Source organism: Leguminivora glycinivorella, chromosome 7 (assembly GCF_023078275.1).
Source record: "Leguminivora glycinivorella isolate SPB_JAAS2020 chromosome 7, LegGlyc_1.1, whole genome shotgun sequence".
Classification (NCBI taxonomy): domain Eukaryota; kingdom Metazoa; phylum Arthropoda; class Insecta; order Lepidoptera; family Tortricidae; genus Leguminivora; species Leguminivora glycinivorella.
In genome coordinates, this window is record NC_062977.1 from 2,615,290 (window position 1) to 2,638,520 (window position 23,231).

Sequence of the window (23,231 nt, forward strand, 5' to 3'; positions counted from 1 at the left end):
TGTGCTCACTCAGTTCTCACAAACTACCAACGAAAACAGTGAATATATTCATTTAACATATAATATTTATATACTAACATTTAGTAAAAAATAGGCCAACCTACCTCTATAAATATTAGATCACCTAGTGACGTATTAAATTTTTTACAAATAGTTTCTTATGCTCACTCAATCCACACACTTTTGAAAAGCCGAATTTTGATAAAAAACATAAGATTTAGACCGCTATTATATGTGTATAGTTTAGTAAAAGTGAAATGGGAATTTGTAAAATACAAAACGAACCACTATAGTGTCAGGTTTTTTTATAATAAATTTTTGTAAGTGCTCACTCAGTCCACACGTTTTGAGAAAGTTAAAAATGTAAATATCTTACGATTTGTAGCACCTAAGACACTCGAAAGTACTTCAACATTTAGTAAAAATTTTTACTAAATATCCACCATCTAATATTTTATATTCGTTGTCTGGTTTTAAAGATATTCAGACATAACTTTTCTCATACAAATGTATCAAGCAGGGTGACCACACTATGTCGGCTCCTGATTTTCCCCACCTTCCCATTGTCATATTGAGATTGGGGAGTTTCGTTCAATTTTGATAATAGTTTACCGGATTTGTAAGTGGGAGCGAGAAAAGAATAACTATTTCTCGCTCCCACTTACAAATCCGGTACGCTCATCTGTTAGCGCGATTAGATTACCAGGTTCTGGTTTCTTACTAGTGAAGTATTATATTCTTTGTTTCTTACCAATTATCATTCATGTCCTTTTTAATGCATGCATGTCGATATGGTTATTATCCTGACGTCGATAAAAATTACACAATACACATCATCACTAGGCCAAGAACATAACCTAAAAACAGTTTGCAGATGGATAATTAATATGGTATTAGTTTAATATTATCAAAATTAAACGAACGAAACTCCCCAATCTCAATATGACAATGGGAAAGGTGGGGAAAATCAGGAGCCGACATAGTGTGGTCACCCTACTTGATACATTTGTATGAGAAAAGTTATGTCTGAATATCTTTAAAACCAGACAACGAATATAAAATATTAGATGGTGGATATTTAGTAAAAATTTTTACTAAATGTTGAAGTACTTTCGAGTGTCTTAGGTGCTACAAATCGTAAGATATTTACATTTTTAACTTTCTCAAAACGTGTGGACTGAGTGAGCACTTACAAAAATTTATTATAAAAAAACCTGACACGTTAGTGGTTCGTTTTGTATTTTACAAATTCCCATTTCACTTTTACTAAACTATACACATATAATAGCGGTCTAAATCTTATGTTTTTTATCAAAATTCGGCTTTTCAAAAGTGTGTGGATTGAGTGAGCATAAGAAACTATTTGTAAAAAATTTAATACGTCACTAGGTGATCTAATATTTATAGAGGTAGGTTGGCCTATTTTTTACTAAATGTTAGTATATAAATATTATATGTTAAATGAATATATTTACTGTTTTCGTTGGTAGTTTGTGAGAACTGAGTGAGCACATGTTAATGGCTGTATCTTTTGATTTATCTTTTTACAAATTCAGAGATTCGTTTTACAATTGTTTTAGAACTTTTACTAAATGATCTTAGCAGACAGAGCAATCGTTGACGCTAGACGCCGATCGAAACGCATTCTGGCTCTGTCGCGCGCCAATACGAAAGAACGATAGAGATAGCTAGGGATATCATTTGGATACGTACCCTGAACACCTACGTGAACCTTGCGATCGCACATTGTTGGCATCTCTCTCTTTTACTCCAAATTCCGTAAGAAATATTTTTTTAGGTATTGGCCAAAGAGACTAGATTATTTTACTCTATCTAATCCAAACTTTTCTAACACTGGCCATAAAAATGCTAGAAATATTTCACAACGATCTGTTCTATATTCCACAACGCCATTAATATGTCAGAAACAACAACATAAAACCATAATTTAGATTAATTTCCTTTTTTTATAAATATTTACATTTTTCATCAAATTTCAAAAATTATAATAAAAATACATTTCAGATTTCTTAATTAACAATGTCTTTGGTAGGTTTGTCTCGCCCCTCGATTGCCCTGTATGCCTCTCACAAAGTTTTTAAACGTAACCATCCCGTGGTAAGTCGATTCTTATTTTATGAATAATAAATTAATATTGGGGAACATCTTACACAGATCAACGTAGCCAAAATCTGAACGAACTTTTGTAGTGTTTGTGCTCTTCACGCCAGTTCTGGGGCTGTGTGGGTTGTCAGAACCCGATAAGTAGTTCATTTTACCTTATAATACGGGGAAATTAGCTAAAATTACGGCATAATTAATGGAAGATTTTTTTTAATTGGAATATGTACGTTATAGACCGAAGTTATTTTTCATCAACCCTCCCCACTCCTCCCCCCTCTGCGTCACCCCTCTACCCTCCCTTAAAGTGCCGAAAATGCGGTTTTTCTCGATTTCTGACAAAACTGTTGAAGATACAGAAAAAGCGCGTAGGAACAAAGTAATCCTTAATAAATTTACTACAAATCTTTCATTGACACTTTAGTTCTAGCACTTATAGTTTTCGCGTGATCCATCACGAAAGTTGGTCCTTTGCTGCAATTTTCTTTAATGAATGTTAAGTTTTCGCCCAAAATGCTTACGAAATCGTCGAAATTTGTTTGATGTGACTAAAATATTGTAAACTCATGACTAAAATAAAATTAAGGGGGAAAAATCACTACCATGAGTGGAATTTCCAATATGGCTTGGAACTCCAGTAACTATTCAAGACGTAATATTTTCACGGTAGTAGTCGCTAGGAGTACCATTGATCCATATACTCGTAGTATATCGCTGACTGGGGATGAGCTTTTGGTAGCTGTTGGTAGAGCCCTGGAGTATCAATCCAGATGCCGTGAGTTCAAATCCCAACCATGGTAGTGATTTTTCCCCCTGAAATTCATTTTCAGTTTAAATAATATTTTAGTAAAATATTGAACAAACTTCGACGATTTCGTAAGCATTTTGGGAGAAAACTTAACATTCACTAAAGAAAATTGCAGCAAAGGACCAACTTTCGTGATCGATCACGCGAAAACTATAAGTGCTAGAACTAAAGTGTCAATGAAAGATTTGTAGTAAATTTATTAAGGATTACTTTGTTCCTACGCGATTTTTCTGTATCTTCAACAGTTTTGTCAGAAATCGAGAAAAACTGCATTTTCGGCTATTTAAGGGGGGAAGAGGGGTGACGCAGAGGCGGGAGGGATGGGGAGGGTTGATGAAAAATAACTTCGGCCTATAATGTACATATCCCAATCAAAAAAATCTTCCATTAATTATGCCAAGATCTTTCATACATAACTTTCCAGGAGCAATGTACTATTAGGTACGCATAGTTAGACGTAGTGCGAAAAGCCTTTCTTTCATATTTTTACGAAAACAATTGTATTTGTCATGCTGCTTGAAACAATGTCAGTGCGTCTTGTACTGAGACTGACTGAAATAGCCTGACACGTTCGTTGACTTCGTACGTTTCCGTATACTAAGGAAAATCTTTTCCAACTACATCTGTAGAGCTTCTTACTAAGGACTAAAGGTCATCATTGGTGATTTAATTCTTTATATTTGCAGTATTGGAGTCCGCCCAGAGTTCTAAAATACTCTCAAAACGCGGAGTCATTTCTCAGCGGGTCAAATGCCAATTTTCTGGAGGCCCAATACTTGGATTGGTCTAAGACTAAAGGAAGCATAGATCCTGTAAGTTTTTAAAATAAATTTAGTATGTTGGGACGCCCCTCTTAAATCATTAAAATTTTAGAAAATGGGCTGACACTATATGTGGCCGCATTTTAATTTCTACAATTTATTATAGGATTTATAGGACTGTAAAATGTGTTTTCCTTAGTTGAATCTGATAGGTTATTAGGGGGCAACTGATGGATCTGGTTGCTCCTAGGGGTAAAGATGTAGGGTCACCGTTACCATCCATATGTCTTCATAAAACGCGTATCTACCTTCCTAAACTTTGACGTAGGCGGAATCATCGACGAGCCATATCACTCAAAAATTATTGAAAATGTAGGAGCGAAGGAGTTTTAGATCCCGGATTTGGATGACCGTCTAATAAGTACTTAGAAATCTAATTATTGTCAACATTTACAGTCGTGGGACAATTTCTACAACAGCGTATCGGGGCCGCAACTGCAAATTGAGGAATTCGAAAATGACTTCAGCCCAACGACCGTCAGTAAGTATAAATTATTCTTTTCTTCTTTATATCCTGTTACCCTCTGCTCTGGCCCCGCAGCCGAATGGCATTTTTGCGACGCGAAACGAAAACGAAACGCCGCGAAAGGTAGTCTGGCTCTGTCGCGCCAATACGCAAGAGCGATAGAGATATAAAGTGCCGTAGCCGAATGGCATTTCTGCAACGCGAAACGAAAACGAAACGCCGCGAAAGGTAGTCTAGCTCCGTCGTGCCAATACGCAAGAGCGATAGAGATAGATATCTACGAGCGTTTCGTTTCGTGAGCGTTTGTCAATTTACTGGCCAGTATAAGCACACTGTGGTTAGGTTGTCCAATCAATTACAAATTATATACTAACTAAGTTCATACTCTCGTATATTTTATTCCGAACCTAAAGCGCCAACTATTTGTCTAAAATTTATAACTTAATACGCATCTTTCGGTTTTTTAACTAACAGAGCCAAAAGATGGCAAAACGTCTAGCGCGAAAAACCAAGAAGATACAAAGAAGAAGATAAAGTTACATTTAGCGGTCCAACAACTCATACGCAGCTACCAGGCAAGCCAGTAGAATTGTTTTTTATTTTATTTCTTCGAGTGCTCGAGAGATACATACCTAATATAATAAAAGTATTTTAAATTTAACCAAATAATTACGTTTTCTGTCCTCGGGCTGGTAAGCGTCAAATTTAAGTCGCTGCGCTAAACAAAATTATCGCTCCCGGCCGTCGGACAGAAATAGTTATTTGTTTTACAAGGGGGCAAAGTTGTTGTTTAACCGCACGTGACAATATTGATACCGAGCAAGCGAAAGATTCGAACCGACAGCGAAAAAAGTGGAATATTTCGCTTGCTCGGGTATCATGTTAAACAAACTACAGTTACAAGATTTTTTACCACACCAACACTATGAAAATATGAACTGTAAAACATCAAAATAAATAAAATACTTAATTTAACGTTAATGATTCAAAATCATCATGAAATTACTTTGCACTCTTGTGGATAAAATGCAATTTTGCTATCTGTTTTCGAATGGCAAAGAAAGCCTTTATCAGTTGGTGTGGTGAAATTATATAGTTTACACTCATTGTCGAGTAGTTAAATAAGAAAGTCTCAGCCCTCAGATCACATGTTAACCTCACCGGCCGAAAGTCACATTTGATCTGAGAATGATTCTTACTTTACTGACCTACCTAAGAAACCTGCAGATAGATAGACTACATATGTAGGTAGGTAATTTACAATTTCTTGTTTTACAACATTTTGCAAACATTAAAATACATCCGGTTCGAAGGACCATTTTTCTTTCCAGTCCTAACAGAAACTCTAATTTTGCTTTTGTAAATGCGAAATCAAAAATCCTACAAAAAATCTACGAAAGCTGCCACACCATGTCTCAGCTTTTTCTTTTCCGTGGTACTTAAGTAGTAGGTATTAGAGGTAGTTAAATCTACCTTCGGAGCATTCCAGGAAATAGTCTATCGTTGTCCCGTACACAGGCAAATTTTCTGCTAATTGGCTCTTTTGTAAGGCAGTGTGAATGCAGAATTAAGTATAGAAAAATGACCGTCTGCTTTAAAACGCTGAAAAAATTGGGACACGAAATAAATTGCATTTGAATGGGACAGCACGTTGGAATGCTCCCGTTGCTGACGGGTAGGTGTATATATTTATAGGAAAGATACACTTTAGTGGCACGCGGAGCGATTGGCACCGGACTCAGTTAACGATTCGGTTTTTACCCTTTCGGCTTCGGCTCTTATCGGGAGGATGGCATAAGTGCGAGCAATAGATATAAAACCCGAATCATTAACTGATGTTAATCGTACTGTAATATGTACCTCTATTAAGTTCAGGGAGCGTGGAGTGGGCCGATTGGATCTCAGATTTCCTTTGGGAGCGTAGGTTCGGATCCTACCGACTGCGCCATGTAAAATATATATTGAGACGGAGGAATAAATAAAATAACACACGTAAGCTGGTTCTAAGACTGAATATTTATTCAACTACCCACACATATGAAAGTATAATGTGACAGGTCCGCGCGGACGATAACATCAACTTCATATAAAATGGTCGTGCATAAAAACGTAAAATGGCACAGCTGAAAGAGTCATACGAGATTACTTAGCATCAAGTATAAAGGTTACATTTTATTTATTTTTACCGTAACAGGCACGCGGACATCTCTTAGCGAAAGTGGATCCACTAAACCTGATGATACCTGCGCAGATGATTTACAAATTCAGAAAGACTGAGAGGGGCGACACGGGTTTGAAGAGCCCTATCGTGGCGCGCGAGCTCGGCACCAGTCTGAGTAAGAAACTAAAATAGCACACATACATACATACATATAATAATCTAAGCATATAATACATATAATCATGCCTGTATCCCATAAAAGGGTAGGCAGAGCACATGAACTACTAAGTTTCAGTGCCACTCTTGGCAAAAAGGGGTTGAAAGAAATCCAAATTTGCCTAAAAAGGTATTTTGTGCAAAATGCAACTGGTGGTTAAAAGAGGTCAAAAAAGGCGAGTGGCGTGGGTAACAATTATAGGCGAAGCACAAAATTGTTAATAAAGGCGCCACGAGAATGTTTTGACTCGGTTAAACACCGTTGCATACAATACTTTTTCTATGATTATGCATTTACTATACATAGTTTTCTAGAATAACTTTCATGAAATACACACTGATTGCTGGATTTTGACGCAAAGGCCTCCCTCTCTTTTCCTCCAGTCAACTCTGTCGCTTGTACTTTCCCAAGCAACCCCGCTAACCTTCCACCCACCCGCCCGCGCACCCACACAGTGCGTTAAAATCCAAAAACACACTGCTACAAAGCCCACCAGTGCGTTTTTGGGGAATAACTAGACTATAAACTTTCTTGACATCTTTTATGTAGGTGCATAGATTCCTGTGCAACTTTCAGCCACCAACGTAGGGAGTTTGATACGAAATTTGTTTTTATTTGTCATTGCAGAAGAAGAACACATGGACATGGTGTTTGAGCTCCCAGAGAGAACATCCATCGGTGGCTCTGAGAATGCATTAACGTTAAGGTAAATTTTAGATCTCAACCCGTCCTTTTCTTATTAAATACGCCTACTTATTCGCCTAAATATATGCCTCTTCGCTTATGGTTCGCAATAAAAATACAAGTTACAGCATTTAGGCACTGCTCCCACCAAAAGCGGATAAGTGATTAGTGATAGAAACGACTAAAATATAATCGCTCCCGTGCAAATAAAAGAGACGCGATAATAGCGCGAGCTAATTTCGCTCGGCGACGTACTTCGCTCGCTCTCTCTTTTTAGGGTTCCGTAGTCAACTAGGAACCCTTATAGTTTCGCCATGTCTGTCTGTCCGTCCGTCCGTCCGTCCGTCCGTCCGCGGATAATCTCAGTGACCGTTAGCACTGAAAGCTGAAATTTGGTACCAATATGTATATCAATTACGCCGACAAAGTGGTAAAATAAAAAGTTAAAAAAAATACCCCATTCCAACCCCAACGTGTGATATATTGTTGGATAGGTATTTCAAAATGAATAAGCGTTTCCTAAAATAGTTTTTTGATAATCGTCATATTTTCGGAAATAATCGCTCCTAAAGGAAAAAAAAGTGCGTCCCCCCCCTCTAACTTTTGAACCATATGTTTAAAAAATATGAAAAAATCACAAAAGTAGAACTTTACAAAGACTTTCTAGGAAAATTGTTTTGGAACTTGATAGGTTCAGTATTTTTTAAGAAAAATACGGAAAACTACGGAACCCTACACTAAGCGTGGCCCGACACGCTCTTGGCCGGTTTTTAAATACCTATCCAACAATATATCACACGTTGGGGTTGGAATGAAAAAAAAAATCAGTCCCCACTTTAATATAGGGGGACCCTAACAAAACATTTTTTTCCACTTTTTATTTTACCACTTTGTCGGCGTGATTTATTGGTACCTAATTTCATCTTTCTAGTGCTAACGGTCACTGAGATTATCGCAGACGGACAGACATTCATGGCGAAACTATAACGGTTCCTAGTTGACTACGGAACCCTAAAAAACGATTGAGATGATGTTTGTTTCAGGGAAATAATAAGGCGTCTAGAATACGTGTACTGCGGCCCGCTGGGCATCGAGTACATGCACCTGTTCGACGTGGACGCCGTGCAGTTCATCCGCGACCGGATCGAGAAGCCTGGCTCCTACGACCACACGGTCGAGGAGAAGCGGCTCATCATGAGGAGGCTCACTAAGGCTGTCTTGTGAGAAACACTCAAATAGCTACATTAAATAGTTTTTACAAGCCGGTTGGGTACCCTGAGGCACATTTCGGACACTGGCGAACAAATATATGAAAGAGGCGCGTTCCCAACACACATTCTAAGGTCGCGTAGGGGAACGCGTACCATGCTTGTATGAGTGAGATGTGACAGGTCGAATGTTCGCGTTTTTGACAGGCGGTAACTGTCAGGTAACCGAGAGGGGGTGGGCGGCACTTTCAGAGGGGAGCGGGAGTGGCCATACTGTACGATAGTACTCTTTATTATACTGTGCCTGAGGGGAATAGCTAGATCAAATCAGGGCCGGATTAAGGGTAGAGCGAGTGGAGCGGCCGCTCTAGGCGCCACATGGTAAGGGGGCGCCAAAATCGAGAATGTGGAAAAATCCATACAAAAAAAAATTATCACAAACCGGCGAGAGGAGTCTGGAATTAATCCAGCTATTGAAAATCTAGATTTGTAATTCAGGTTGTGGAAAGTTGCACCACATTGCTAACATATACCAACATTCATAAGGGCGCTGTTGCTAGGGCGCCGTAAAAGGAGGATTTTAGCCCTTGACGAACCACATTGTTGTGCGGCACAACGACAAAGTTACGTTATCCAAATGCAAAATTATGAGTCTATCCGATAGTCCATAGCGGAGTTCGTCATAAAGCCAAAGGCGCAAAACGTCTCAGAGAGGCGCAATTTTGTGAGTCACAGGAGATACTTAATGAGCGAACTTCAAAGGACTAAGATCCCGAAGGGCACTTAGTGGCAAAATACCGAAATGGGCATCCCGACGGTGACGATCGAGTTCGCAGTTAATGTCTTAATTATAATAGTGATGGCGAAATATAAGGCCTAAAAGTCGGGAACATAGGCGCTGTAAAGTCAAAATACCCTAAAATATGCCAAAGACCGCAGCTCTGCAGTAGATCAAAGCTTGAAACTCGCTGCTTCCCCGCTAGCGGGTTGAGTCTTAATAAATTGCGTCAATAGGAAAAAAAAATCGCGCTCGCTTCGCTCGCGCTCACTATTTATATCAGATCTCTTTTAGTTACTTAGGAAAAATTCCGCGCTCGCGTTTTCATTTCAAGTCTGCTTTCCTGACTTGGCCACTATAGTACTCCATTTTGTTCCTTATTTTATGTACCTGATATCCACGTTCAGCCCCACAACCATACTAGGGCGCGACTGCGAAATTTCAACCCTTGTCCTTTTATTCGTACTCTGTATGATGAAATCCATAAAATCTGTAGGTATTGCGTTAATCTTCAAACTACGGCAATACTATGAAAAAAATTTCGCGCTCGCTACGCTCGCGTTTTTTTTATCTGCGTCGTAAAACTTATTCCCAAGGGCGCCGAAACTCAAACTCGCTCTACCCTGATCGAGTGCACGGGCCGGCGCTGGATCAAATCCCCAAACGCGATAGTGCCGCGTAGCAAAACTTTTCCCTACTAATTTATTACGTTCCAATTCGCATATGCCGAGTGAACGTTATATTAACTTAGGGGAAAAAGCGACAGGGAATGGACACTCGTAAAAAACCTCAGTATTTCAACATACTTAACAATTGGTTAAAATATAAAGTGGAGAAAAATGCGACCGGAAATTTTGTTTCTCGGGACTAACGCGTTTAGGGTGTAGTGTAGATAGAGCTACTCCCGGAAGGTGAACGAATTTTTTAGAGCAACCCCTCATTTTAGCGTCAATAGGCCTTACAAATGCCGATCTATAAGGCCTATTAAATCCATACCACCCAGGCCCAATACCAATTGCAGGATATGCATACCGTGTCACAAAGTACCAAAACTTCTTTAGTAATATTTGATATAGATGATGTAATACGTTTCAGCCTTGAAAAATACTTCGCAACAAAATGGCCGGCGGAGAAACGTTTCGGTCTAGAAGGAGGCGAGAGCATGATCGCGATGCTGGAAGAAATCGTAGACACCGCCACTAGACTTGGCGTGCAATCTATTATTATTGGCATGCAACACAGAGGTACGCATATGCCCTTAGCCACGCTGCTTCCCGCTTTCTACTTTTGAAAATACCTTCTCCTCCTTGCATCTTTACTCCACTGACGCATTTTTCTTAATACCTGAACTAAACCCGGTATTGGAAGCCGTGGATCCTAACAAGGTTTGAATTCATCAGTTTATCTGCGTTTACAATAGAGATGCAACGAATATCCGGTCTCTAACTGGAATTCGGCCTATCCAGCCACATTTTCCTATCCGGCCGAATATCGTATAGTTGCGTAGAATACGACCGGATACCGGATAGTGTTTTAGTTCCAAATTTAAGAAGGAAACTTGCGGAAGATAAATATCAAATCGAATAGTTATCATATCAATATTAAGGTCATTTGAATCTCACAAATAATTATAAACATTCGAAAGTATTAAAATACTTAGTAGGGGTATGCATTATGTTCATTTGCTATCAAAATTTGTCTATTACATACCTACAACTAACTTCGGGTTTTTGCTACTGTGATGTTGAATTTGGTGCCGACTTTCCAGTAACAATGAGTTTCGGGTAGCTTTATACGGGGTTCCCGAATTACAAATAATTCTCTTGTCCCATTTTCGCGTCCAATCCCCTCCCTATCTTATTTTTCGGTTGCAGGGCGATTGAACATGCTGGTGAATGTTTGTCGGAAACAGCTCACAGATATCTTCGCACAGTTCAAACCTATGGAGCCAAAAGAGCCGGTACCTACACTACAACTTAGTCTTCTCTTAAACGACCAGTCTGGTCTAGCGCCTAGTGACCCTGCCTGCTAAGCGCTGGGTTCGAATTCCGATAAGGGCATTTTGTGTGATGAGCACAGATATTTTGTTTTTGAGTCATGGATGTTTTCTATGTATAATTGTATATCTGTGCAATAATGTACTATAATATTTATTTTGCTTTGAATAAATATTATTAGACACATCTTCTCATAAAACACACAAACTCAGAAACCTGCCTCGACTAGCCCTTTGTTCCCAATTGGTATAGTCTTCTTCCCATTAACTTACTAAGCAGTAGTATAGCTATCCATTAATTTCTTGAAGGGATCCGGTGACATCAAGTACCACTTGGGCACATATATCCACCGCTTCATCCGACGAACGAACAAGTACATCAAGGTGTCCATGAGCGCCAACCCCTCCCATTTAGAGGTGGTCGGGCCCGTGGTCGCTGGGAAGACTAAAGCCGAGCAGTTTTGGAAGGGAGACTCCAATGGGGATAAGGTAAGCACTTCCAGTGTTGTAGTAAGGGTCCCCCCACATCTAGCGTCTCGCGAGCGTCGCGTCGGGCCAACTGTATGGAAAAACGTCGCGTCGACACGACGTCGACGCGGCGTCAGGCTTTGCCCATGCAGTTGGCCCGACGCGACGCTCGCGAGACGCTAGATGTGGGGGGACCCTAAAGATGTAGTGCGAAAAGCTTTTCCTTCGTATTTTTCCGGAAACATTCGTAGTTGTCATGCTAGTCCAGACAGTGTCAGTACGTCTTGTACTGAAACTGACTGAAATAGCATGAGACGTTCGTACGTTTCCGTAAAAATACGAAGGGAAATCTTTTCGCACTAAATCTGTATCTGTTTTTTTGTTCCCTTTGCTATGGCTGTACTTTGACACCATTTTGTATCCTCAATTCCTCACCTTTTAAAAAGGTGTCAGACCGAACAGCACAGTTTAGGAAACTGTATTTCCAGATATTTTGCTACTTTGCAGCATGTTAGGTACGCCACTAGTTGTTTTTTGGACATTGAAGTAGTTTTGGATACAATCAGTAGCTCCCTACTCGAAATCCTTACTATGTCCTACCGACTGCGCCATGTTCAAAAGGTAAGCAGTTTGGGAGGGAGGGAGCAAAATATGCAGATCAGATCTTATTCACCCAACGAAATACAGACCTACACAGCTAAACTGTGGAATTCGTTTCCAGACCGACACGATCTTACTATTTTCTAACCCTTATCTTAATATTTCCATCAGACAATGGCTATCATAATGCACGGAGACGCAGCTTTTTCGGGCCAAGGCGTGGTATACGAAACGATGCACCAGACCAGCCTGCCAGGATTCACCACCCACGGCTCCATACACATAGTGTGCAACAACCAGATCGGCTACACCACCGAGCCACGGTTCTCGAGGAGCTCGCCTTACTGCTCAGGTACTGACCACGCTACGTATATTAATGCATGGTGATCGGTGACCCAGTCTTTATACCAGGGTGTAGTGTATGACACAGACGCAGCAGACCAGCCTCGTCGTCCATTTTCTTTCCTTGTTTGACTTTCTGGCATCCTATCTCAGAAAAAAATAACTTGAAATGTCAGAGAGTCACTGATAAAGCTGCATGCTCTATCAACCTTATGCTATGAAATTTATCTTTTAGGGCCTTTAAATGTCGAACTGGGACGGCCCGGGACGACCAGCCGGCGTATTATGCTTCTTAATATATCTATTTGGATAAAGTATCCGTCGCGCTTTGGCAAGTATGTCAGTGTGAGAGTGACAGATGTCTTATCCACGTGGATAAGTGATAAAATTGGAAGCATAATACGCCGGTTGGACGTGTATCTCAGCGACTGGCGTGAAATCGCTCATAACCGGGACGAGTGGGAATCCAAGGGGGAGCCCAGCAGTGGGACACAGGCTTTAAATAAATAAGTAATAGATGTTGAACCGTGACGTAAACAAATACTTTGTTGTTACAGACCTCGCCAAATGCGTTGACGCTCCTTGCATCCACGTAAACGGAGATGACGCAGAGGCAGTCGTGAAATCCGCTCGAATCGCCATCGAGTACCGCTGCAAGTTCAAGAAGGACATAGTGCTCGACCTGGTCTGCTACCGGCGGTTCGGACACAGTGAGGAGGACGAGCCTATGTACACGCAGCCTTTCATGTACAAGAAGATTAAAACTATGAAGACAGGTAGAATACTCACTATAAACTATAAAAGAACAGGCATTTACTGCCATTCAACTGTAAGATAGGGAAAAGGTATACCGTTCCGTTCTTGAAAATTTACACAGTGCCGTCTACAGGCTATAATACTAAAATAAAAGTACATAAAACCCGGACAACAAAAATTGAACTTAACTGCGGCATTACAGGACAAATAGGTAGCATAAACTGGCATAAACACTACTCTTCCACAGGTAAACTCTTGCCCTCTTATTCATAAACGTTCACTAAAGTTATCAAGCCGATGAAGTTCGTTTGTCCCTTTCTATCACCCCAATACGTCGGAAAGGGACAAATGAACATTATCGGTTTGATAACTTTAGTGAACGTTTATGAATAAGGTGATTAGTAGTTTTAGCATTAACAAAAAACATTCGGAAACTGCTGCAATCCGGTCACTAGTTTTTAAGACACTTACAATAGTACATTACTACAGAGGCCGGGACAAAGGGGGTTGCCGGCCGAAGACATATAGACGGCCGAGCGAAGCGACGCCGGATAGGTCTGAGGCGGGCAACCCCATTTCCCGCCGAGGTATGTATAGTGCTTTTCTCAAACATGGTATGAAATAAATAAAGTCTACTGAAAATAGTAACTTTGGATGGCTGTATCTCCTACCTAAACGGTGCGTCGTAGCGCAAAAATAATCGAATTTTCGTTCCCCTTTGGTACCCCGTATACGCTTATAAAAAAACAAAAAGTAAAAAAAAATTCAAAAAAAAACGAAAAAAATTTTTTTGTATGAAAACGCACCCAAAATCAAATATTGTCTAGGGCCCGTACCAGTTGCAGTCGGCACGTCTATAAAGCCCCTTATAGTTTTTTTTTTAATTGGCTAAATACCTGGATGTTATGTCACAAATATCTGTGTTTGGAAATTAAAAAAGAGGACTTTGCCGGCCTTGGCCTGCAAGGTTTGTATGAAATTCCATTATCTATCAATCGTCCTAGCCGCACCTGCAACGTCATACTTCGCTGCATTATAAGGCACATAACATCAATATTTCATACCATGTTTGAGAAAAACTATATTATTCCCTCACTAGCTCAAAAACACGTGTTTTGTCCTTTAATATCAACGCCATTTTATCCACTATAAGGACAATAAAGTCAAATTAACTGCTTTAAAATATGTGCATTGAGGGTCCATTTTTAGAGCTTTTGAATGTGTCAGTCTTTAGTAAAAGTTCTCAAACGATTGTAAATTCAACCAATAATTTGTAAAAGTAAAAAAGTTACATTCGGTTAAAGGTGGATCAGTCGTGCATTCAGGTATCCATATTTCATAATCCACTTCAAATTTACAAGTTCTGTAAATGACTATTCTTAGTAAAAGATTTGTAAAACTAATTTCATTAATTGTGACTCCTTTCTGCTAACTCAATACGAAAAAATGGCATGTAGAATGTGGTCCCTCAATTGATCGCGATAGGTTCACATTAAGGCTAACTCGGCGTTAAAATACAACTTTGCTCCCTTGTATAACAAATAACTATAAACACACCAACAGGTAAAATAAACTAACCACAAAATTTTAATTTTGAAAGAAACCCCGACATAGTAAGAACAGTCCCGACTAATTCAGCTTTCAAACAAATCTAAATCGGTTCATCCGTTCGGGAGTTATGATGTCACAGACAGACACACACACACACATACAGACAGACTAACAAACAGACAGACAGACACGTCAAACTTGTAAAACCCCGTCGGTTTTGCGTCTGGGGTTAAAAAAACTGTCAAAGAAAGACCCATTCAAACAATTCCCATTCCCATTCACCAGTGGATCAAGTGTACCGCGACAAGCTAAAAGCTGAAGGAACAGTTGGCGACGCGGACATCAAGAAATGGGAGAAGGAATACACGGACACGCTGAACCAGCACTTCGAGCTAGCCAAGAAGATCACCAAGCTCAGCATCATGGACTGGGTCGATACGCCCTGGACGGGCTTCTTTGAAGCCGTGGATCCCAACAAGGTTTGTTCATCAGTTTATCTTGGGGCGACACATTCGTTTTTCGTCACGTTCCTAAATTTGTCCGATTCTGCTTTCGTCAGCCATTCTTTATTCGTCACGATCATCGATGGTCTTTCTCAACTACGGTCAATTTCGTTGTTCATCTTTATCTTAATTCGTTTCGTTCTGTATTCGTCATAATCTTCTTTCGGTATGTTCGTTGTTAAATCTATGTTTTTCGTGTTTTTTCGTATTCTTAGGTCGGTAGTACCAACTTAGAATGTGACCAAATACGAATTGACGAAAAACGATTGAGTCGAAATAAGAAAAAAGCCAACAACTCATTATGGTCAAAGACGATAATGACTGCAGACTAAGTTGACGAATGAAGAATGGCTGACGAAAGCAGAATCGGACAAAGGCCATGCTAGGATAAGCTAAGTGAATCTGCCCCCAGCGAGTTTTGGCTTGAATTTTTTTAATGATTCGTCTTTGTATTGGTATCGAGTATGCCAAATTTCAGCTCCCAAAACTTTATAGTTTAGTAATTAAAAAAAAAACGAAATTTGAACTTTCTTCGATATTTTATTTTCTGGGCAGCCGATTTTGACGTGCGTCACGTATATTGTGCATGTAGGTAGGACAATTATATGATATTAATTTTGTATTATATTGCCATAAAAAACTTAAAAAAAAAAAAAAAAAAAATTTTTTTTTAAGTATTATCATGCAAGCGACACCTCCTGATTTTTCATCAAAGTAAAGTCTTTAATAAGCTACCAAATGAATATAAATACTTAATTTTATCTGTGGTAGAACTAGGTGTTTTTTTTAATTGAATACAGCGATTCGTTTTAACGAGCGTGTATGGGAGTAATATGTACACTGCAGTGGCGGCGCGTGAAAAGTTTTGTTGGTAAAGCCGGAGGGGTTTTTGGCATCTGTTTTGTATGGACTTCTATAGATACTAGAGAATTTTAGGGAACCCGTTGGGAATCGAGTTGTATAGACGCTCCGCCACTGGTACTCTGATATGTGTGTATTTATATTCATTTGGTAGCTTATTAAAGAGGCTTACTTTGATGAAAAATCTGGAGGTGTCGCTTGCATGATAATACTTAAAAAAAAATTGTTTTTAAGTTTTTGTATGGCAATATAACACAAAACTAATATCATATAATTGTCCTACCTACATGCACAATATACGTGACGCACGTCAAAATCGGCTGCCCAGAAAAAAAATATCGAAGAAAGTTCAAATTTCGTTTTTTTTTTAATTACTAAACTATAAAGTTTTGGGAGCTGAAATTTGGCATACTCGATACAAATACAAAGACGAATCAATAAAAAAAAAATTCAAGCCAAAACTCGCTGGGGGCAGATTCACTTAGCTTATCCTGGCATGGCCTTTAGGAACGTGACGAAAAACGAACGAGTCGACCCAAGAGTATACCATCTGCGTTTACATTAGAAATGCGACGGATATCCGGTATTCAGCCTATACTATCATTTTACTATCCGGCCGAATACGGGATAATTGCGCAGTATGCGGCCGGATATCGGATAATGCTTTAGTGCCAAGTAATCTCTGCTGGGGTCCTCTTTGACAAATAATCCCATTATTTGGCGTTGACACCAGTTTTACGAAAGTGACTGCCATTATACATCATCATCATTCATAAACATGGTACTTAACAGAAAAGCTCTATTAAGTATATCACATACATAGAATCACGTCTGTATCACATAAAGGGGTAGGCAGAGCACATGAAACTACTAAAGCTTCAGTGCCACTCTTGGCAAAAAAGGGGTTGAAAGAAAACTAAACTGTGACATTGCAGTGACAGGTTGCCAGCCTCTCGCCTACGCCACAATTTAACCCATATCCCACAGTCGCCTTCTACGACACCCACGGGAAGAAAGGGGGTGGTGAAATTCTTAACCCGTCACCACACAGGGGACGATTGTATAACGTAGTCAATCATTAACAAGACTATTTGTTTTATTCAGATCCAACCGACCGGGATCAGTCAAACGTCTATCAACACCATAGCCAACCATTACTGCAAACCACCTGAACCTTGGGCGTTTGAGCTCCACAAGGGTATCGTCAGGATCCTGCAGAACAGGGAGAAACAGGTATGTATAGTCTTATGATAAAACATTAGGGTTCTATTTCGGCTTGTTAGAATCAAGCACCAATCATGCGGAAATAGCTTAGAGGTACTCCATGACATAGATAACTAGGAAGTTCTAAGAAGTGTACGAGTATCTCTTTTTGCTTTTCTTTGAACATAAATTTCCCGCCGGGTATCTGTCCGTGGACAAATTTGTGTCTATTTCTCGCCACACATGGACGGATGTGTCCGCCGGACACATCTGTCAGGCAGATCCGACGGACAAATCCGTACGTGTATGGCTACCGATATGGCGCAGTCGGTAGGATACTAATCTTTAAAAAAGTTGCTAGTTGCAGTCAATACGTACAAATGTTCGTCAACATTTAATTTAATAGATAAACATTCATATGATTGTATGCGTTTTCGTTAGTGCAGCGATCTGTAGTTTTTGCTCTGAATGTAAATTACTTTATACTAATTAGCGGTAAGCGGTGTGGGCCACACATATTGTAAACGTTGTATTAATTAAGGACTTCGGGCACACCGCTCGTAAAGCACATCTTGTAGTGGCTGTTTGTTTACCCCAATAAATAGAAAAAAAAAAACATTGAACCTCCAAGATTATTTATTTAGGAAAATGCTTTGTAAATACAAATAGGTGGGTACAGTCTGACCAAAAAGAGTAGAAATAACATCGTGTCATCCCTTTCAATTCAATATGTGTGAGAAAACTTGACGACACTTAAGAGTAATTAAGAAGTGGAGATTGCGAACAGTGCCGCTTTCAGTAAAGAACCCGAGAGTGATTGGACCGACGTACTACGAACGACTACCCGCGAAATTGCGAACTGAACCATCTGACGAAACATATGAACGCCAATTGAGAATCTTTTTGTTGGGAAATCCATTATCCATACTAATATTATAAATGGGAAAGTGTGTGTGTCTGTTTGTTTGTCCGTCTTTCACGGCAAAACGGAGCGACAAATCGACGTGATTTTTTAGGTGGAGATAGTTGAAGGGATGGAGAGTGACATAGGCTACTTTTTGTCTCTTTCTAACGCGGACGAAGCTGCGGGCAAAAGCTAGTATTCAATAAAGAAATATATGGAATGACATGTAATACTACGACACATATTGATTTGAAAGGGGACTACGACACATATTAATTTCTATTCTTTTTGGTCAGACTGTATCAAATCAATGCTTCAAATTTTAAGTAAGGTCAAGACGGGTGTGTCATAACGGTAACTGTGTCTGACCTTCACATTTGGCCTGTTTAGACCAATGGTCAGTGTTTATTGAGAATTCATACGTACGTTTACCACTAATCATGTGTAGCAAGTATGAAGTCGCAAATACATCGTTTAATGTGACGACCAGACACACTAAACTTCTCCTTATGACACACTTGCCTGTATTTACTTTAATGAGATCGAACAATAGGGATGACGACTACATTAAAAAAATGGCATTCTGTTTAGTCCGTCGGTTAGATCGTCCAAAAATACTGAACACATATTTTTCACTTTATCTAATTAGTGAAAAAATACAAAGATATAGAGCATCAAAGTGCCGGAGTGGGGGCCTGTGACGTCACTTTTAAGTAAAAATTGTACCTAGGCGTGACGTCACGCGAAACTTCAATGCACTGTACCGTCGTCATTTTTTGTTTACAAGAATAGGTGTCCCAAATTTTTCTAATCTATCTGAAGGACTTTTTAGTCGTCTCGCTTATTAATGTTTAACTTGTGACAGGTGAAAGAAGGTATAGCAGATTGGGCAATGGGAGAAGCGCTCGCTTACGGTTCTTTGCTCCGAGACCAGATTCATATCCGCTTTTCTGGAGAAGACGTGGAGAGAGGCACCATGGCACACAGGTATACCATTATCTTCAGCTGGGGCATTCCACTAAAAGTCGCTTTACGACATGATTTTGCCTTGTATGGCAGCTATATCAATCAAATCCGTAAAGTTCGAGAAAATACTGCCAATTATGAAAGGTTGTCAGATACAACTTCGCTTTCTTAGAGTCTTCAGAAATATTTGAATAATTGCATATCTCGGCCACTTGTTCATTCGAATGAACGGCTAGCGTGTAGGTACTTAAGACGCGACCGCGAGGGAGTAACGTAGGCCTGGTTGTGCTGCCAAATGCTCTTCTACAGACTTATGCTCTTCTACAGAATTCCTTTGCCCTTGCAGACATCACGTGCTACACCACCAAGGCGTAGATGGAGCCACTCACCGCGTCTTCGACTTTCTCTACCCCGACCAGGCCGCGTATAGTTTGCACAACAGCTCGCTGTCTGAGTTTGGTGAGTCACAATGGCTGAGAACATACTTGAGAAAAGAATTTAGTAAGTGCGTTTTCACATTATCCGATCCAATATCGGATGTCGGACCAATATTCCATATATTTACGCCGCCATCTTTGATTTTTTTTCCTTTGAAATCCCTCCTACATCCGATATCGGGTCGGATAATGTGAAAACTCACTAAGGCAAATGACCAGACATCGGATTCCGTGGGGCGAAACTTCTTGACAGCTAGGGACTTCCTATATCGATAAACTCATTTATCGATACTAGTTCTAAATACTAGTGATCACACAAAGGTTTGCTTTTTTTTTTAAAGAGTATGCGCATGTGACACTGTTTGAGTTGCAGGCGTCCATAGGTTACGGTAACCGCTTTCCACCGCACCGGACCGTATGCTTGTTTGCCACCGACGTAGTATAAAAAAATATATATATATAAAATAAGAACTCAATTTTCTTCTTCTTTTTTTGAAAACGTTTTTAAAAGTTTACTCGCCACAATTTATTTCGACGCTATTTATTTTAGACGCTATGAATGAATTTCATACTGGTCTTCAGAACAATAGTTACAAAAAACACACAATGTTGGGGGCGGTCACTAGTATATAGAACTAGTATCGATAAATGAGTTTATCGATATAGGAAGTCCCTAGCTGTCAAGAAGTTTCGCCCCACGGAATCCGATGTCTGCAAATGACAATGATGCCTAAAGGTACAAAGGCAATTACGACTAGGGGGCAAATTTCAAAAACTCGATTTTTTTCAATGTTTTAAATTTTATGCATTACTAACGCGCAATTTTGACGCGAGGCGAAGCGTTCAAAAGGTTAAAGGTATGAAAAACCTGATATATTTGAGGATTCTCGTAAGACGTTCTAATTTTGTTTCTTTCGTCAGGAATTTTGGGTTTCGAAGCAGGCTACTCATACTCCAGCCCCCGCCTGCTCACAATATGGGAGGCGCAGTACGGAGACTTCGCCGACACGGCGCAGCCAGTCTTCGACACGTTCATTGCCAACGCGGAGAGCAAGTGGATCTGCCAGTCGGGGCTTGTCGTCCAGCTGCCTCATGGGATCGATGGAGCTGTCAGTTTATTTATTTCCTTCCCTTCTTCAAAGCCGAAAGTTAAACAAAAATTCTGATAAGATTGTCCTTGTTGCACTCGAAACGACCCTTTAGACCAGTGGTTTGTACAAACTTTTTCCTTTGAGGGCCAAAATATAAAGGAATTTTTTACATCAAAAGGCATTCTTACTACAGTCTCAGACTCAGACTACAGACTCACTCTTTTGAAGGACCGACGGTGCGCGGTGGGTTGCCCACCACTGCTTTGTACCTTCCCAATTCAAGGCCAAACGAGATGTGTTTAAGGAACATTGTGTATCGTTTATCTTAGGAATAGGACTAAATACATTGTTGGTGGCAAACAAGCGCGCTACGCATCTAATTATAATCAATCACTGTAGCTTATGGACACTTGCAACTAGATAGGGGTTTTGCCGACCTATGGTCCACACCACATTTTTATTGGACTCGAGCAAACACTCCTCGACAGATTATGGAAAATGAATTTAAAACAATCACTGAAAATTAATGTAATGTTGTTTAGGGTCCTGAACATTCGTCAGGTCGCCCGGAACGCTATTTGCTGCAAGCTGATGATGATATGGATCACATCCCCAATCTAGACGACAAAGATCTAGTCTGTGAGTCTGTATACTGCTGCGTATGTAGTTTTGAGTATTTGATATTTAGCGGTGTGAAGTTATCGGCCAAAAGTTGGCGGTCAAACGTTGCGCCACTCGATTGCCAACATTTGGCCGCTAACTTCACGCAAAAATTGGAATGGTGCGGCATGACAGCCGGTACCCCAGTGTTGGCTCAGGTTGGCTAACAAATTCTGCGAGATACGAATCAAATTCGCCCTCTCGTTTCACGTGGAGTACAGTCGCCATCACCGAAAAGCGACTGGCAAATATCAAATGACATTTCGCAAATATGTTCCGAAAAAGTCATTGGTACGAGCTGAGAATTTAAGTGACTACCTATTCATTAAATTAATCAAACTGAATGAAATCGAATATTTTTGTATTATGGGGAAAACCTCGTAATTTGGTGGGGCCTGGAATTAAACTTTTATCCACAGTATGCCCTCCCTGTCCTTTTAAGTATGCGTTGTATAACATGTTCAGTTCTCTATAGTACCATAAATTAAATATAACAAGATCATACCATCCCATACATTAAAATGCGACCGCCTATGAACGCGCTTACACTCCACCACACATAGATGGCGCCACAAAAAATGCCTTGTTGCCACCGATTATTTGTAGATTGGCATTAAGTGTCAATTCCGAGCCGTAAATCTATGTCAAAAGTGACACTTAACGCCATCTACAAGTATAATCGAAAGCTACAAGACATTTTTTTTATGGCGCCATCTACTCGTATGTGTGGTGGAGTGTAAGCGCGGTCTTAGGCGGTCGCATTTTAATGTATGGGATGGTATGATCTTGTCATATTTAATTTATGATAGTACGGACAGGGCATGGTGTCATACGTCATATTAAGGGCTGGTGGCCTAGCGATAATCCGGAGGTCGCGGGCTCGTACCAAGGAGTTTTTCGAAACGGTAGGTGGTGTGCGAAATATCATTTGATATTTGCCAGTCGGTTTTCGGTGAAGGAAAACATCGTGAGGAAACCGGACTATGGCAGTCCCTTCTGTAAAACAAGTGTCTATGTCTATGCCAAATCTGGGAGAGATTAGCGGACCCCAGGCTCTCATGAGCCGCGGTGACTGCCGGGATAACGCAAGGAGTATGATGATAATGACGTCATATTATACCCTCCAATAATTTTCTAGTGAAACAACTTCGCGCCTGCAACTGGATCGTGTGCAACATCACAACGCCAGCCAACTACTTCCACATGATCCGGCGACAGATCGCCATGCCCTTCCGTAAGCCGGTCATCATCTTCACGCCGAAGGTCGGGCTCAAGCACCCATTCTACCGCTCGCCGTTTAAGGACTTCCTGCCGAACACAACCTTTCAGAGGTAAGATGTAACGGCTCAGCCACGACATTGGTCTAAGTGCGGCAGCGGTGAGCGGCGGCCATACATTGGAGCGAGACACAGCGACGGGACTTTTCATTCGCACGTATGGCTGCCGCTCACCGCTGCCGCGCTAAGACCAATGTCGTGGCTGGACCGTAAGGCTGGCGTAGACCGTGGCTTGCGTGGACGACAATGGCGGGACCATCGCCGTCGCATTGCCTATCTTCCATAGTTAATCGATGTCGCCCACCTTAAGACACTTCTATAGAGATCGAAGGTTTGATTTTGTCGCATCGCA

General features: G+C 40.4%; 1 protein-coding gene across 2 annotated transcripts in view; it reads left to right on the top strand.

Annotated features, from left to right (window-relative positions):
* Positions 1-2,038: 2,038 nt before the first annotated feature.
* Positions 2,039-23,231, top strand: part of LOC125228220 (2-oxoglutarate dehydrogenase, mitochondrial-like) — a 42,983-nt gene continuing 21,790 nt past the window's right edge. Inside the window, exons 1-19 of one of the 2 annotated variants that reach the window (XM_048132708.1) lie at positions 2,039-2,118; positions 3,616-3,741; positions 4,147-4,231; positions 4,691-4,791; positions 6,411-6,552; positions 7,222-7,300; positions 8,322-8,498; positions 10,360-10,508; positions 11,139-11,224; positions 11,570-11,749; positions 12,500-12,680; positions 13,228-13,446; positions 15,263-15,456; positions 17,446-17,574; positions 19,314-19,435; positions 19,761-19,873; positions 20,773-20,960; positions 21,485-21,581; positions 22,741-22,933. In XM_048132708.1, coding sequence (XP_047988665.1) covers positions 2,041-2,118; positions 3,616-3,741; positions 4,147-4,231; positions 4,691-4,791; positions 6,411-6,552; positions 7,222-7,300; positions 8,322-8,498; positions 10,360-10,508; positions 11,139-11,224; positions 11,570-11,749; positions 12,500-12,680; positions 13,228-13,446; positions 15,263-15,456; positions 17,446-17,574; positions 19,314-19,435; positions 19,761-19,873; positions 20,773-20,960; positions 21,485-21,581; positions 22,741-22,933 — 2,639 coding nt within the window. In that variant the 5' untranslated portion in view covers positions 2,039-2,040. Of the gene's footprint in view, positions 2,119-3,615; positions 3,742-4,146; positions 4,232-4,690; positions 4,792-6,410; positions 6,553-7,221; positions 7,301-8,321; positions 8,499-10,359; positions 10,509-11,138; positions 11,225-11,569; positions 11,750-12,499; positions 12,681-13,227; positions 13,447-15,262; positions 15,457-17,445; positions 17,575-19,313; positions 19,436-19,760; positions 19,874-20,772; positions 20,961-21,484; positions 21,582-22,740; positions 22,934-23,231 lie in introns of those variants that run through there. The other variant, XM_048132709.1, reaches the window with a different exon arrangement.